Raw genomic sequence first — 12,131 nt, forward strand, 5'->3', positions numbered from 1 at the left:
TTGTACCTGCAGGTCAGGTATTCCCCCAAAATGTTGCTGAAAACTGACTCTGTACAGATGAGCCTTATTTTTGTTTTTATCCGCGGGCCTGGAGGACCTCGGGCAGCGGCGGGCTCCAGAGGGCCCAGCGACCGCAGACTTTGCCTCCAGGGTGAAGACGCCCCTTTCGGGCACGTGCTCCACCCCCCAGCCCAGCCCAGAGGTCCCGTGCCTGGGTGGGCCACGCCTCTTCCGGGACAGTCCCGCCCCTTCCGGGGATAGTCCCGCCCCTTCCGGGAGCCCCGCCTTCCTGGCGCTACGCCCGTCGGACGCTCTGGCATGTACCACTGAGTATCCCGGCGGGGGGATGTCCTCTGTAGGGCGACCAGTTTGGCGCAGGCCTGCCCCCGACGCTTTTCAGGTTGATCCTGCTCCCAAGCTCGGGCCCCCGAGCTCTAGAGTGGTCTCGCGGGAGCTCTCGCGGTTCCCCCTGCCCGCCGTCCCGTCCTCCCCCCTCCAGGTTTAGCAAGTGGCGCGGCCCTGGGCGGGGCCTGCGGGGCGGGGCCTGTGGGCGAGGGCGGGGCCTCGGCGGCGGACGGACCGGAGTGGATGAGCTGCGTGCGGAAGGGTCCCCGTGTCTGTGCAGGTCGGCGGGATCGGGACCTCGGGCGAAGGCCCGCGTTTACACGAGGGCCCCCACCCCCACCCCCGGCCTCGCCCAGGCCCCACACGCAGGTGCACACCCGGCTCGAGAGGGACGGGCAGTGTGGACACACACCGCTGGCCGCAGTGTTCCCGGACTCAGACGCGCTGACCCCGGGCTGAGCCGCACTTGTGCACATAGCTGCCCCGGAAGGGGCGGGACTATCGCAGGTGCACACCCGGCTCGTACCCGCACCCCATCTCTGGCCCGCCTGCAGCCTAGGTGAGCATCATGCTCTTACCCTCTCACCAGAGTCCACGGTTGGCAGCTTGGAGCTCCACCTAAGGCCTCGTGGTTTACAGCAGACGGACTCCCTCCCAGGCACCGCCCCGCCCCCCCCCCCCCCCCCCCAGGCTGAGGCTTTGCCTGGGTGCCTGCATCACCCCAGGGCCGGGATCATTGCGACCCGCCCGCCGTCTGGCAGCCCTGGGCCCTGAGCAGGCAGGGGGGCTGCTTGCGACTAGGGCTGGTGCGGGCCGGGCCTGACCTTTACTTTGCAGGACCCCCGGCCTCGTCATGGACCCCGAGTGCGCCCAGCTGCTCCCGGCTCTCTGTGCGGCCCTGACAGACCCCAGGCAGCCCGTGGCAGATGACACCTGCTTGGAGAAGTTGCTGGACTGGTTTAAAACCCTAACTGAAGCAGGTAAGGGGCGCTGTTCTTGACTTTCCCCAGAGGCCAGAGGGTGCACAGGGCTCCCCTGTCCTGGAGGAGGGGTCCCCATCTGGTCAGTGCCCTTCCCTCACGTCCTGAAGACCCCCCTGGCTACTTGGGGTCACACCAGGGTGAGGAAGTGATCAGGGCGCGAGAGCTGCAGCTTGAAGTTTACCGATTCCAGCCCGATTCAGGCCTCCGCAGTTCTGTCCGTGCTAGGTGGCTGCCGAGGGCGAGGGCACACGCATTTTCCTGTTCTCAATGCATTTTTTTTCTTTATTAAAAAATCGGTTTTGTTTTCTCTCTGATTATGAAAGTAAATTTTTTTTTAATCCTGATATTTTTTCTATTGATTTTTTTAGAGAAGATTAAAGGGAAGGAGGGGGACGAGAGAGACAGAGAGAGAAACATCGATGTGGTTGCCTCCTGCACATGCCCAGACCGGGGCTGGGCATCAAACCTGCAGCCCAGGCATTCCTTGACCAGGAATCGAACCCAAGGCTCTTCCGTGCAAGGCTGACACTAACCACTGAGCCACCAGCCAGGGGCGTAACACATATCCTTTATATAAAACTTCAACCACATGCCCAGCCGGTGGCTCAGTGGTTGAACATCGACCAGTGAACCAGGAGGTCAGGGTTTGATTCCCGGTCAGGGCACATGCCCAGGTTGTGGGCCCGATCCCCAGTGTGGGGGGTGCAGGAAGCAGCTGATCAGTGATTCTGTCTCATCATGGATGTTTCCATCCCTCTCTCTCCCTTCCTTTCTGAAATCAGTAGAGATATACTAAAACTTCAACAACACAAAGGAGCAAAGAGGAAAATTAAACCAGTCACCTTTTTATTTCCTGCCGGCCATTTTCCTAACACGAAGCTGTATCTACAATAATAAAAGCAAAATATGCTAATTAGACCGGACGACCTTCCGGATGAAGCCGGGCTGTGAGGGAAGCCCGGGTCCCGGGTGCCAGAGGGAAGCCAGTGCCGGCAGCCGGGGGAAGGAGGGCCTGCTCTTGCACGAGTTTCATGCATCGGGCCTCTAGTGTTTCTTTTTTCTTTTTTTTTTTTTTAATATATTTTTTTAATTGATTTTTTACAGAGAGGAAGGGAGAGAGACAGAGAGTTAGAAACATCGATGAGAGAGGAACATCGATCAGCCGCCTCCTGCACATCTCCCATTGGGGATGTGCCCGCAACCCAGGTACATGCCCCCGACCGGAATCGAACCTGGACCCCTCAGTCCGCAGGCCGACGCTCCGTCCACTGAGCCACACCGGCTTCAGCACTAGTGTTTCTTATAAAAACGAGGTCCCACCATCGTACAGGTCGGGGTCTTGCCGTTTCTAATTACGTCTCCATCGTAAGGTGATCCTGTCTCTAACGGTTCGTCACGGTAAACGGTGCCACAATTCTCCGACACTGCCTTCTGCTGTTTCCCCTTAGTCAGTCTCTTACCCTCTTTTGGGTGGAACGTCCAGGCCTTCCTTGTTTTCTCCTACACGCGCTCCTCTGACCGGCCTCCCGCCCGCCCTCCCGCAGGCTGCCTGGGCGGTGAGTGCTTCTGCTGTGATGCAGTCCCAGGGGTTTCATACTTTCCACGATGATTGTTTTCTTCGGCCACAAATTCTTTAAAGGGGTGTCTTTTAGATGCAAAACATAGGTTTCTTTCCATCTTTCCTGTTGATTGCTCACTTATTTCATTGGAGGTAGACAGTGTCTGTCTCACATCTGTTGAGGTCTGGTTGAGGCGTTGCACGGGGAGTTTTTGCGAATGTTCTGTAGAGTCTGCTGCATGTGCTGTGTTCCGCTGTGTGCAGAGTCCTCCCTGGTGGCCTCGCTCATAAGCCACATTATTTATTTAAATATACAGAGAGGAAGGGAGAGACAGAGGGGGAGAGAGACAGAAAAGAGAATCATTGATTGGCTGCCTCCTGCACGCCCCCTGCTGCAGATCAAGCCCACAACTCAGGCATGTGCCCTTAACAGGAATCGAACCCGGGACCCTTCAGTCCGCAGGCTGATGCTCTATCCATTGAGCCAAACGAGCTAGGGCTGTAGTCACAGTTTAAAAAATAGTTTTGACCCGCTATCCTGAGATATACTAATTGATTCACCATGCAGCTGACGCATTTAAAGTGTACACTTCAGTGGCTTTTAGTGCATTTATAGGGCTGTGCAGCCATCGCCACAACCTTATTTTGCAACATTTTTCTCCCCAAAGAGGCCTGGTGCCCAGGAGCCCCACCCCCCACCCCCAGAGCCGGCACTCGCTTTCCCTGTGTTCTGTCTACGAGCTCCACGCCTGTTCCTTCGTTCACGTGTTTGCTGTTCTTCTCGCTTTGCGTGGCTGTTTGTGCGAGGCGTCTGAGCGTCTTACGCTGAGATTGTGGGCCCGGCGTTTTCTTGGGGAATTCTTTTCCCTTCAGGAGCCTTGGCGTGGGGAGCGAGCAGGCTGGCGGGCCCGTCGCCTCTGAAATGGCTCCTTCTGAAGCCCCGAGGGCTCTGTGTTGGAGCCGCTTTTTACGGTAGAAGATGCGGCCTGTCCCTCCGCCCTCAGCCGCAGGTCCCGTGCGGGCTGCACGTCTCCCGTGGAAGCAGCGCGGCCTGTGGTCTGCACGTGACCTAAGCAGCCTGTTAACACGGGGCCGGTTCCGTCTGCTTCCTGTTGTACCTGAACCTGTTCCCGCCACGTCCTTCTACGTTTCCCTGTCTTTGCTCCTTTCCCGCCTTGTCCTGCCTCCACGGCGGATAAGCTTTCGGATTTGTCGCCCTTCCTTCCGGCTTTGAAGTTGCGGTCCCACGCCTGTTCCTGAGCGGCCGCCCTCCGGCCGTTAGCATCTCTGCGTCCGAGGGTCTTCGGTTCCTCCGGGCGGCACGATCCCTGGGCCCTTGTCTGGTGTTTGGAGCCAGCCCCAGCCCTGACAGCGGTGCCTGTAGATTTGCCGGGTCTGTGGCTGCCCTTCGTGCTGCCCCCTCTTCCTCGCCCTGTGCGTGCCCTTCTCCCCGAAGCTCAGTGTGCGGAGTCCTCGCCGTGGGCCCTCCGTGGGACCCGCCTTCCCGTCCGTGAATGGCGCGGCCGCGGCGGTGAGGGTAGACGCTGCGGTGCGGGGTCGGCAGGAATGGCCTGCTGTGCTTCCGGCACCAAGTTCGCTCAGTTTAAGAAAAGTGTCCACGTGAGAGGGGACGATGGTCCTGCTGGAACTCGCATCTCTTTCATAATCGGCCGGTCAGGTTTCGGCCCCTGCACTTCCTGTCTGCGCCCTGGACCTGCGTGAGGTGTTGGCCTCCTCATTTGTTCCCTGCGTTAAGGCAGTGGCTCTCCACCTTCTGGCCCTTTAAATACAGCTCCTCATGTTGTGACCCAACCATACAGTATTTTCGTTGCTACTTCACCACTGTCATGTTGCTACTGTTAGGAATCGTCATGTAAATATCTGAGATGCAGGATGGTCTTCGGCGACCCCTGTGACAGGGTCGTTCGACCGCCGAAGGGGTTGCCACCCACAGGTTGAGAACCGCTGAGTTAAATGATGGGTCCTTTGCGGCCGCTACTGTAAACATGTCCTCCCGTTAGCTGCTCCATCTAAAGGCCTGAGAGGGGGTGGGAGCTGCCGGCCGGGAGAGCAGCCCTCGGGACGCGTGGCTGTGCGGTGACGGCCCCGCTGGCCCTTGTCCAGGGTCCAGCCTGCAGCTGCTGCAGGACAGCCCCTGCCTGGTGGAGCTGCTGCTGCAGGTGCCGAAGGCCCCGGGCCTGAGTCCCCGTGTCCTCGCCTTCTCGCTCCGCCTGGCGGGCCTGCTCGCCGCCCAGGAGGACTGCTTCCAGTTCCTGCAGGTGAGCCTGTCCGCCGGCCGCCCGCCGTCTGCCCCGGCAGGTGCCGGAAGCAGGGGTGGCTGTCACACCCCAAGTCTCCGCAGTGGCTTGTCTTGCAAGGGGTTTGCATGGGGCCGGGGACAGCCTGACCCCCCGGGTGTGCGGGGGCATCCAGGTGGGGACAGCTGGGGGTGGGTGTGCCCTGATGGCCCCCCAGGCCGGGGCCAGGAGACCAGGGGGTCCTTAAGCCAGGATGTCCTGGCAGAGGTGGGCCTGTGGAGGTGCCGCTGGGGGTGCCGCTCTGGGGGGATCCCTGAAATGAGGCAGGATGGACGAGCCTTTGTTTACGGCTCCCAGGAGCCAGCTGCCCAGGGCCCACTCCCTCTCCCTCCAGCAGGGGGAGTTGCTGCCTGGGCTCTTCGGGGAGGCGGGCCCCCTCGGCGGAGCGGCCTGGACGGCGCCCACTGTGCGCAGCGGCTGGATCCAGGGCCTGCGCTCGCTGGCCCAGCACCCCAGCGCCCTGCACTTCCTGGCCGACCTCGGTGAGTGCCTCCCCGCTCGCCATGCCGCTGCTGCGAGGCCCCCCGAGAGACCTCTGCACCCGCCCGCGGGCGGCGGGAGGGGTGTCGGGCTGTGTGAGGCGCCCTGGGGTGACCAGGGCTGGAGGCCCTCGAGAGTGGGAGCGCCCTTGCCACGGCTGAGAGCCGGCGGGCGGCTTGGGAACCAGCTAGGAGGGCCGGGGGCGCTGTGGGTTTAATGCCCGGCAGTGTCCGGTGCTGACCGGCGGCGCTCAGCTTGGGCTCTTGGGCTCCGGAGCAGAGGACGCTGGGCCTCCGCTGGCCCCTCGGCTATGGCGCCAGCTCTCCCCGAGGTGCTGCCGCGGCTGAGGGAGCTGCGTGGTGTGGGTTCCCACGGTCCCCCGTCTCGCTGAGCCGTCTCCCCCCCAGGTGCCCTGGACACCGTGGTCTCCCTGCAGGGAGACTCCAGCCTGTTCGTGGCTTCGGCGGCTGGGCAGCTCCTGGCGCACCTCCTGGGCCTGTCTCTGCGGGGCCAGGCCGAGGGCTCCCCCGGCCCCCAGGTGTGCGACTGGCCGGCCAGTGCCCAGAGGATCGTGGGCCACATCGAGGAGTCCCTGTGCTCCCCCGCTGCCCCGCGGGTCACGCAGGCCCTCAACGTCCTGACCACCACGTTCGGGCACTGCCACCAGCTGTGGGCGCAGGTGCTCTGGGCGCGGCTGAGTCCCCTGGCGGCCTGTCTGCTCGAGAAGGACCCTGTGCCAGCCGCACACTCGCTGGTGGACCTCCTCCTCAGCGCCGCCCGGTCAGCCCCGGGTCAGGAGGGGGCAGAGGGGCGCTGGTTTTCCTGGGAGCCTCAGGGCGGCTGATAGGCCGGGAGTAGAGCGGTCACCGGAGGGTCTGGACGCCTGCGCCCCTGGAGGGACCTGCGTCTCCGCTGGGCACAGCAGCTGTGGGCATGGCAGCCCCGCTGGGCACCGCGTGGCCTCGGGGGAGGGCAGGACTCACGTCTCTTGCTGGGTCCTTCTCTGCAGGTCCCCTGCGCTGAGCTCCGACCGCAGCCGGTGGGAGACGGTGGCGCAGGCTCTGGGCCGCCTGAGCCCGGCACACGCAGGGCCCCTGGCTCTGGGGCTCCTGACGCTGCAGGACTGGTGAGCGCGGGCTCCTGGGGGGCGGGCGGGGCCTCGCTGTCCATGGCCTGAGCAGCACTGTCCAGGCCGTGGGCATGTCCTAGCTGCTCCCACTGCCCCCACCCGCCAAGGGCCTGGTTACCTGTCGAGGTGCCTGTGGGGAAGCTGCCTCTCAGGGCGTGTCCAGGTGCTGGCACCCCCCCTCTGCCCCCGGCTGGGCCGCTCGAGGCAGCCGCTCACCGCACCCTCGGTCCTCAGTCCCCAGGCCCTGAGCGCCCAGGCCTTCACCGTCCTCCTCCAGCCCCTGGCCTGCGTCCTGAAGGCTGCCACGCAGGCCCCCGGGCCCCCAGGTACCGCTGGGAAGGACAGACCCACGTGGGGGGACGGACCTCGGTCAGGGAGGCTGGCGGGCAGCGGGTGCCACCCCAACCAGGGGTGAAGGACGGGACGGGCCACCCAGCTCTGCTGCTCCCGTCCTCCCGTCCCCACCCCAGTCAGTGGGCGCGTCGCCCCAGTGGGCGCCACGGTGGCACAGAGCAGCCGCCTCGCCCGCCCGGCTGGGCTCTGGGACTTGCCACTTGGGCCTCATGACGGGTTGGGGTGGAGAAGGACCAGGGTGCCCTGCGGGCTGTCGGGCCTAGAGAGGAGCTCCCGACGCAGGAGCCGCTCCAGGATGGGCAGCGGACGGCGGGGCCTCGACCTGGGGAGCCCGGGGCCAGGCTCAGGCCCAGCCTGGTTGGCTGAGGTCACCTGATGAGCCCCTGCTTGGAACCTCCCTCCTAGTCGCTGGCGGGGGGCTGGCGGGGGGTTGGTGACAGGTGGCGAGGCCTGTGCGGCCCGCAGGACCCCGCTGACGGGACCTGTTTCTGGTCGCCCGCAGGCTTGCCGGCCGGGCCCGAGGGTGACCCGGCGGTGGCAGATGCGCTCCTGTCCTCCCGGTCGGCCTGTGTGGGCCTCCTGTGCCAGACCCTGGCCCACCTGGAGCTGCTGCAGCCCCTGGTAGGTGTGGCCCCGGCCTGCGTCCCCAGGGCAGCAGGCAGCAGCCTCGGCCGCGCTGACCCCCCTCCTCCTGCAGCCCCAGCGCCCCGCGCCCTGGCCCCAGGCGCCCCTGCTGGGGGCCGCGGTGACGGTCCTGCGGTTCTGCAATGGCTCAGCGGTGCCCGCCTCCGGCTCGGACGTGGGGGGCCGCCTCTGTGCCATCCTGGCCGGCTGCGTCCGCGTCCAGCGAGCGGCCCTCGGCTTCCTGGGGGCGCTGTCTGCGGACACAGGTGAGCGAGGATGCTGCGCGAGCGGCTCGGCTTGACCAGGTCCCACAGGCCGCCCTTCCCTCGCTGCTCAGGACGCTCTGGGCCTGTTGTCTTAGGGCGGGGGAGGGGCCCTCCCTGTGCTGGATTCTGGGAGCCCCGGGCGGGCGGGAGGTGGGGGTTCCACCCACCATGTCTGTCCCAGGGCCCCCCGAGCTGGTGACGCAGGTGTTTGCCGTCCTCCTGGATTACCTCCAGAGCCCCGACTCCAGCCCCACGGTACAGGCTGGGGTGCAGGCCTGGGGGTGGGGGAGGGGCGGGGGAGGGGCGCCCTGCAGGCCTCTGAGCAGGCCAGTCGCTTCCCAAGGGAGTTCCCAGGGGCAGGCGACTGCGGGTTCTGCCGGGCCTGGCGAGTGGAATGGGCGCTGGGCGCTGGGCAGGGAGGCAGGAGGGGCGGGCTTCGCACGGTTCTCGCGGGAGAGGTGGCACAGAGCCGGGGACCCTGTGCCGGTGCCTGGTGTTCCCTGCAGACGCACCGTTCTCATAGCCCCGCGGCTGAGCCGGGGCCTGGTGGGGCTCAGTGACTTCCACACTCGCCCTGAGCGGCAGTGGGAGTGGGCGAGGCCCCAGGTCCCTGGGCTTGAGGCAGAGGCGCCCTGTAGTTCTCGTGTCTTGGGCAGAAATTGTGTGTCCCCAGGAGTGAGGTCCTGACGAGGCTGCCTCTGCCCTCCCCTCCTCTCTCTCATCTGGAGGCCCCTTCTGCTTCCTGAAGCTTGGGCTCCTGGAGACAGGCCCAGTGTGCCCTCCCACAGCCCATCTGACCCCCAGGGCAGGGGCAGGGGCAGGGGCACGGGTGGGCGGGGCAGGGGCACGGGTGGGCGGGGCAGGGTCTCCCCTCCCGGCCTGCAGCCCCGCCCTCCCCAGGTTCTGAAGAAGGCCTTCCAGGCCACACTGCGGTGGCTCCTGAGCGCCCGCACGCCCCCGGGCTGCTGCGACCTGGACCCCCCCACCCAGCTGCTCCTCAGAGGTAACCCGGCCTCCCACAGGCCACCTGGGGAGCCGCAGGGCTGGGCGGGGCTGGGGGGCTCGGAGGGGGCGGGCAGGCGCGGGCCACTCTGACCCCCCTCCCGCCCCAGAGCTTCTCCCTGTGCTGCAGAGGCGCCTGTGCAGCCCCTGCTGGGAGGTGAGGGACTCGGGCCTTGAGTTCCTGACCCAGGTGGTCGGATGCTGGGCAGGTGAGTGCAGGCGGCGGGGGGAAGGGCGGGGTGGAGGGCGGGGGGGAGGGCGGGCCCTGCAGTGGCACCTACACTGGTCACCCTGGCTGGCTTTGGAGCCTGGACCAGCGAGGCTGCAGGGTCAGCTCTGGGTCACCGCGGCTGTGGCGCTCGCACCCTCAGGACAGGCCGGCTTCAGGCACGCGCTCCTGGCGTCCGAGGTGCCCCAGCTCGCGCAGCAGCTCCTGCAGGACCCCGAGAGCTACGTCCGAGCCAGTGCAGTGACCGCCGTGGGGCAGCTCTCCAGCCGAGGGCTGCCCGCCACCCCCGCCGGCCCTGAGCACCCGGGAGGCCCGCAGGTAGGCGGCGGCTGGGCCTGGGACCTGCCGAGCGTGGCAGCCTGGGGCAGGGCTCTGTCCGGCCCCCCCGGGTCTCCCCCTCAGCTCCCAGCACCCCATCGCATGGATGTGGCCCCCCTCCCCGGTTGACAGATGAGCACATACAGGGCGAGGGCACGTGCTCAGCCTGAGGCCTGTGGGCGGGTTCTGGGGGCTCTCCCTGCACCCCGCGTGGGCGCTCGCCCCCCGACCCTCCCACGCCTCCTGTCCTGCAGAAGAGCCTGCTTCCGGAGCTGCTGCACGTGCTGGCCGCGGACTCGGAGGGCTTCCCCCGCAGGGCGGCCATGCAGGTCTTCACCCAGTGGCTGCGGGACGGCCACGCCGAGGTGGCTGAGGACACGGAGCGCTTTGTGGCCCGGGTGCTCCAGGCGGCCAGCCGGGACCTGGACTGGGAGGTCCGGGCCCAGGGCCTGGAGCTGGCGCGGGTGTTCCTGGAGCAGACGCTGGGCCAGCCCGGCTCCCGCTGTCCCTATGCCGTGGCCGCCCCGGAGGCCGCCGCCCCTGGCCGTGTGGCCCAGGCCCTGCGGGCCGCCTGCCGCGTGCAGCTCGTCGAGTTCGCCTTCCGCGCCCTGTTTGACTATGACCGGCCCGTGGCCCAGAAGTCCTGTGACCTCCTCCTCTTCCTGCGGGACCAGGCTGCCCCCTGGGACAGCCTGCAGGAGGCGAGGGGCAGCCCCGACGTGGCCTCCGTGGAGGCCGCCCTGCGGAGGTGGCGGGCGGGCGAGCAGGGCCAGCCCCTGGGGCCCCTGGAGCCTGAGGCCGTGCTGGCCGTGCTGCGGTCCATGGACCTGGAGGGCCTCCGGGGGGCACTGGCCGAGAGCAGTGACCACGTGGAGAGGAACCCCCAGTCGCTCCTGCAGGACATGCTGGCCACCGTGGGCATCCTGGGCGACAACGAGGCCGACTGCTACTGAGCCGTCCGCAGCAACCTCCCTGCCCCCCAGCGACCTCCCTGCCCTGTCCCTCTGCTGCTGGGCCCTGTCCCTCCCTCAGCCCGGGCCCAGCTCGGCCGGCTGCACAGGGACCCTCGGGAGCCAGGCCTGGGAAGACCAGCGGGCCAGTCACGTGTTTGGAAGTGTTATTAAATGGCTTATTTTCTACTAAAAATCAGTACCGGTGGCAGGCCGCTGAGTCAGTGCCCTGTCTGACGCCGGCCAGGTGAGGCTTCGAGGAGGGACGAGGAGGGACCTCCTGTGGCAGCCTCCTCCCTCTGGCCTGCGGGTGTGCCCTTGGGCCCCGGGGCCTCTGGGATAACCAAGGGTCAGAGCATGCAGCGCGGCCTGGACACGGCCTGGTGTTGGGCCCTGGCTCCTCATGATAGTGGCCCCGGTCCAACCACGGCCGGGCTTCAGCCTCCACCCCCAGGATCGCCCTGAGCGTGTAGAGACTCGGCTCACCGCCTCCCCCGGGCAGGTGGCGCTGCCGTGGTCACGTCTGGGGAGCTGAGGTCCAGGCTGGCCGAGCAGGTGCCTTTCGGAACCGGGCAGGCCCGGCTGCCCTTCCCTCCCAGCGTGAGCACCCAGTGCTCAGGCAGGATCAGAGGAGAAGGGTCCGGAGACACTCGGAGATGACTGGACCCGGAGGAAACACCGTGACGGGGACGCAGCAGGAGGGTGCGTGGGGGCTCAGCCTCGCGTGCTCACGCTGGGGACATCCACAGGTCAGCGACCTTCCACCTTCGGAAAACCGGGAAACGACCAAATGTAGAGGAAAAGAAATAATAAAAGAGCAGAAGTCAAACTGGAAACGGGAAACCAAGAGAGCTTATGTAAACCACAAGCTTGGTTCTTTGGCCAGCAGATCGAGGCATTGGTAAGCCTCTAGCCACGCCGAGAAGGAGCCGGCAGGCATCACCAGGGTGGGAAATGGAAGGGGCCAGCACCCGGCCCACGGACACGGGGAGGGGAGTGAATGCGGTGAGCACCCTATGCCCACGGCTTTGATGACCGAGATGAACGGACAATCGGCCGAGACCCACACAGAAGGAGCTGGTTTAACAGACCTGTTGCTGCTAACGGGATGGGATTAACATTCCAAATCAGCCCCCGGCCGAGACGGTCCCTGGTGAATTCCACCAGGCGGCTGCGGTCACCCATTCTCTGCAATTGCTTCTGGAGGTAGAACTGGGCTGTTTCCTGACTCGCTCACCGAAGCCAGCATCACCCTCACACCAAGTCCAGACAGTCGGTCCCAGAAAGGGAGGGAGGCCTCCCTCTCTCATGAACACAGACGTCAAATCCCCGACAAAATGCGGAATCCAGCGACCTGTCAGTCGATTCCCTGTCCTGACCGAGTGGGTTTAGCTCAGGCAGGCAGGGCCGGCTCAGCCTCCCGTGGTCACATCCGCCACCGACAGTCCCGGCACAGGCTCAGGTCACGTGGCACACGCGGCAGATGACGGGTGCAGAGGCCGAGGGTGGGAGGGGGAGCAGTCGGGCCACCTGCTGCCGCTGCACAGCCCCTCGCGGTGCCGTCCGCGGGCCGGG

The 12,131-nt window shown here is 65.9% G+C and overlaps 1 protein-coding gene across 3 annotated transcripts; it reads left to right on the top strand.

Moving 5' to 3' along the window:
* Window positions 1-552: 552 nt before the first annotated feature.
* Window positions 553-11,392, top strand: BRAT1 (BRCA1 associated ATM activator 1). Of its 3 annotated transcripts, none has more exons than XM_036311846.1 (14): window positions 553-904; window positions 1,183-1,325; window positions 5,011-5,165; window positions 5,539-5,686; window positions 6,092-6,464; window positions 6,694-6,810; window positions 7,048-7,139; window positions 7,670-7,788; window positions 7,865-8,057; window positions 8,239-8,312; window positions 8,958-9,060; window positions 9,170-9,268; window positions 9,431-9,606; window positions 9,861-11,392. In XM_036311846.1, exons 2-14 carry the CDS (start codon window positions 1,199-1,201, stop codon window positions 10,557-10,559), a joined length of 2,475 nt encoding a protein of 824 aa, XP_036167739.1. In that variant the 5' UTR covers window positions 553-904; window positions 1,183-1,198; the 3' UTR covers window positions 10,560-11,392. The 3 variants fall into 3 exon arrangements, with proteins under 3 accessions (XP_036167739.1, XP_036167741.1, XP_036167740.1); XM_036311848.1 differs by having other exon boundaries at window positions 5,542-5,686; XM_036311847.1 differs by having other exon boundaries at window positions 562-625.
* Window positions 11,393-12,131: the final 739 nt, after the last annotated feature.

This window comes from Myotis myotis, unplaced genomic scaffold (genome assembly GCF_014108235.1).
Source record: "Myotis myotis isolate mMyoMyo1 unplaced genomic scaffold, mMyoMyo1.p scaffold_m19_p_6, whole genome shotgun sequence".
Taxonomy (NCBI): domain Eukaryota; kingdom Metazoa; phylum Chordata; class Mammalia; order Chiroptera; family Vespertilionidae; genus Myotis; species Myotis myotis.

Bases quoted from the DNA above. Each gene is read 5' to 3' on its own strand.
- BRAT1 (XM_036311846.1), top strand. From the start codon at position 1,199: ATGGACCCCGAGTGCGCCCAGCTGCTCCCGGCTCTCTGTGCGGCCCTG. The intron at 6,811-7,047 runs GTGAGCGCGGGC...CTCGGTCCTCAG, and splicing joins CTCCTGACGCTGCAGGACTG to TCCCCAGGCCCTGAGCGCCC. The intron at 9,607-9,860 runs GTAGGCGGCGGC...CCTGTCCTGCAG, and splicing joins AGCACCCGGGAGGCCCGCAG to AAGAGCCTGCTTCCGGAGCT.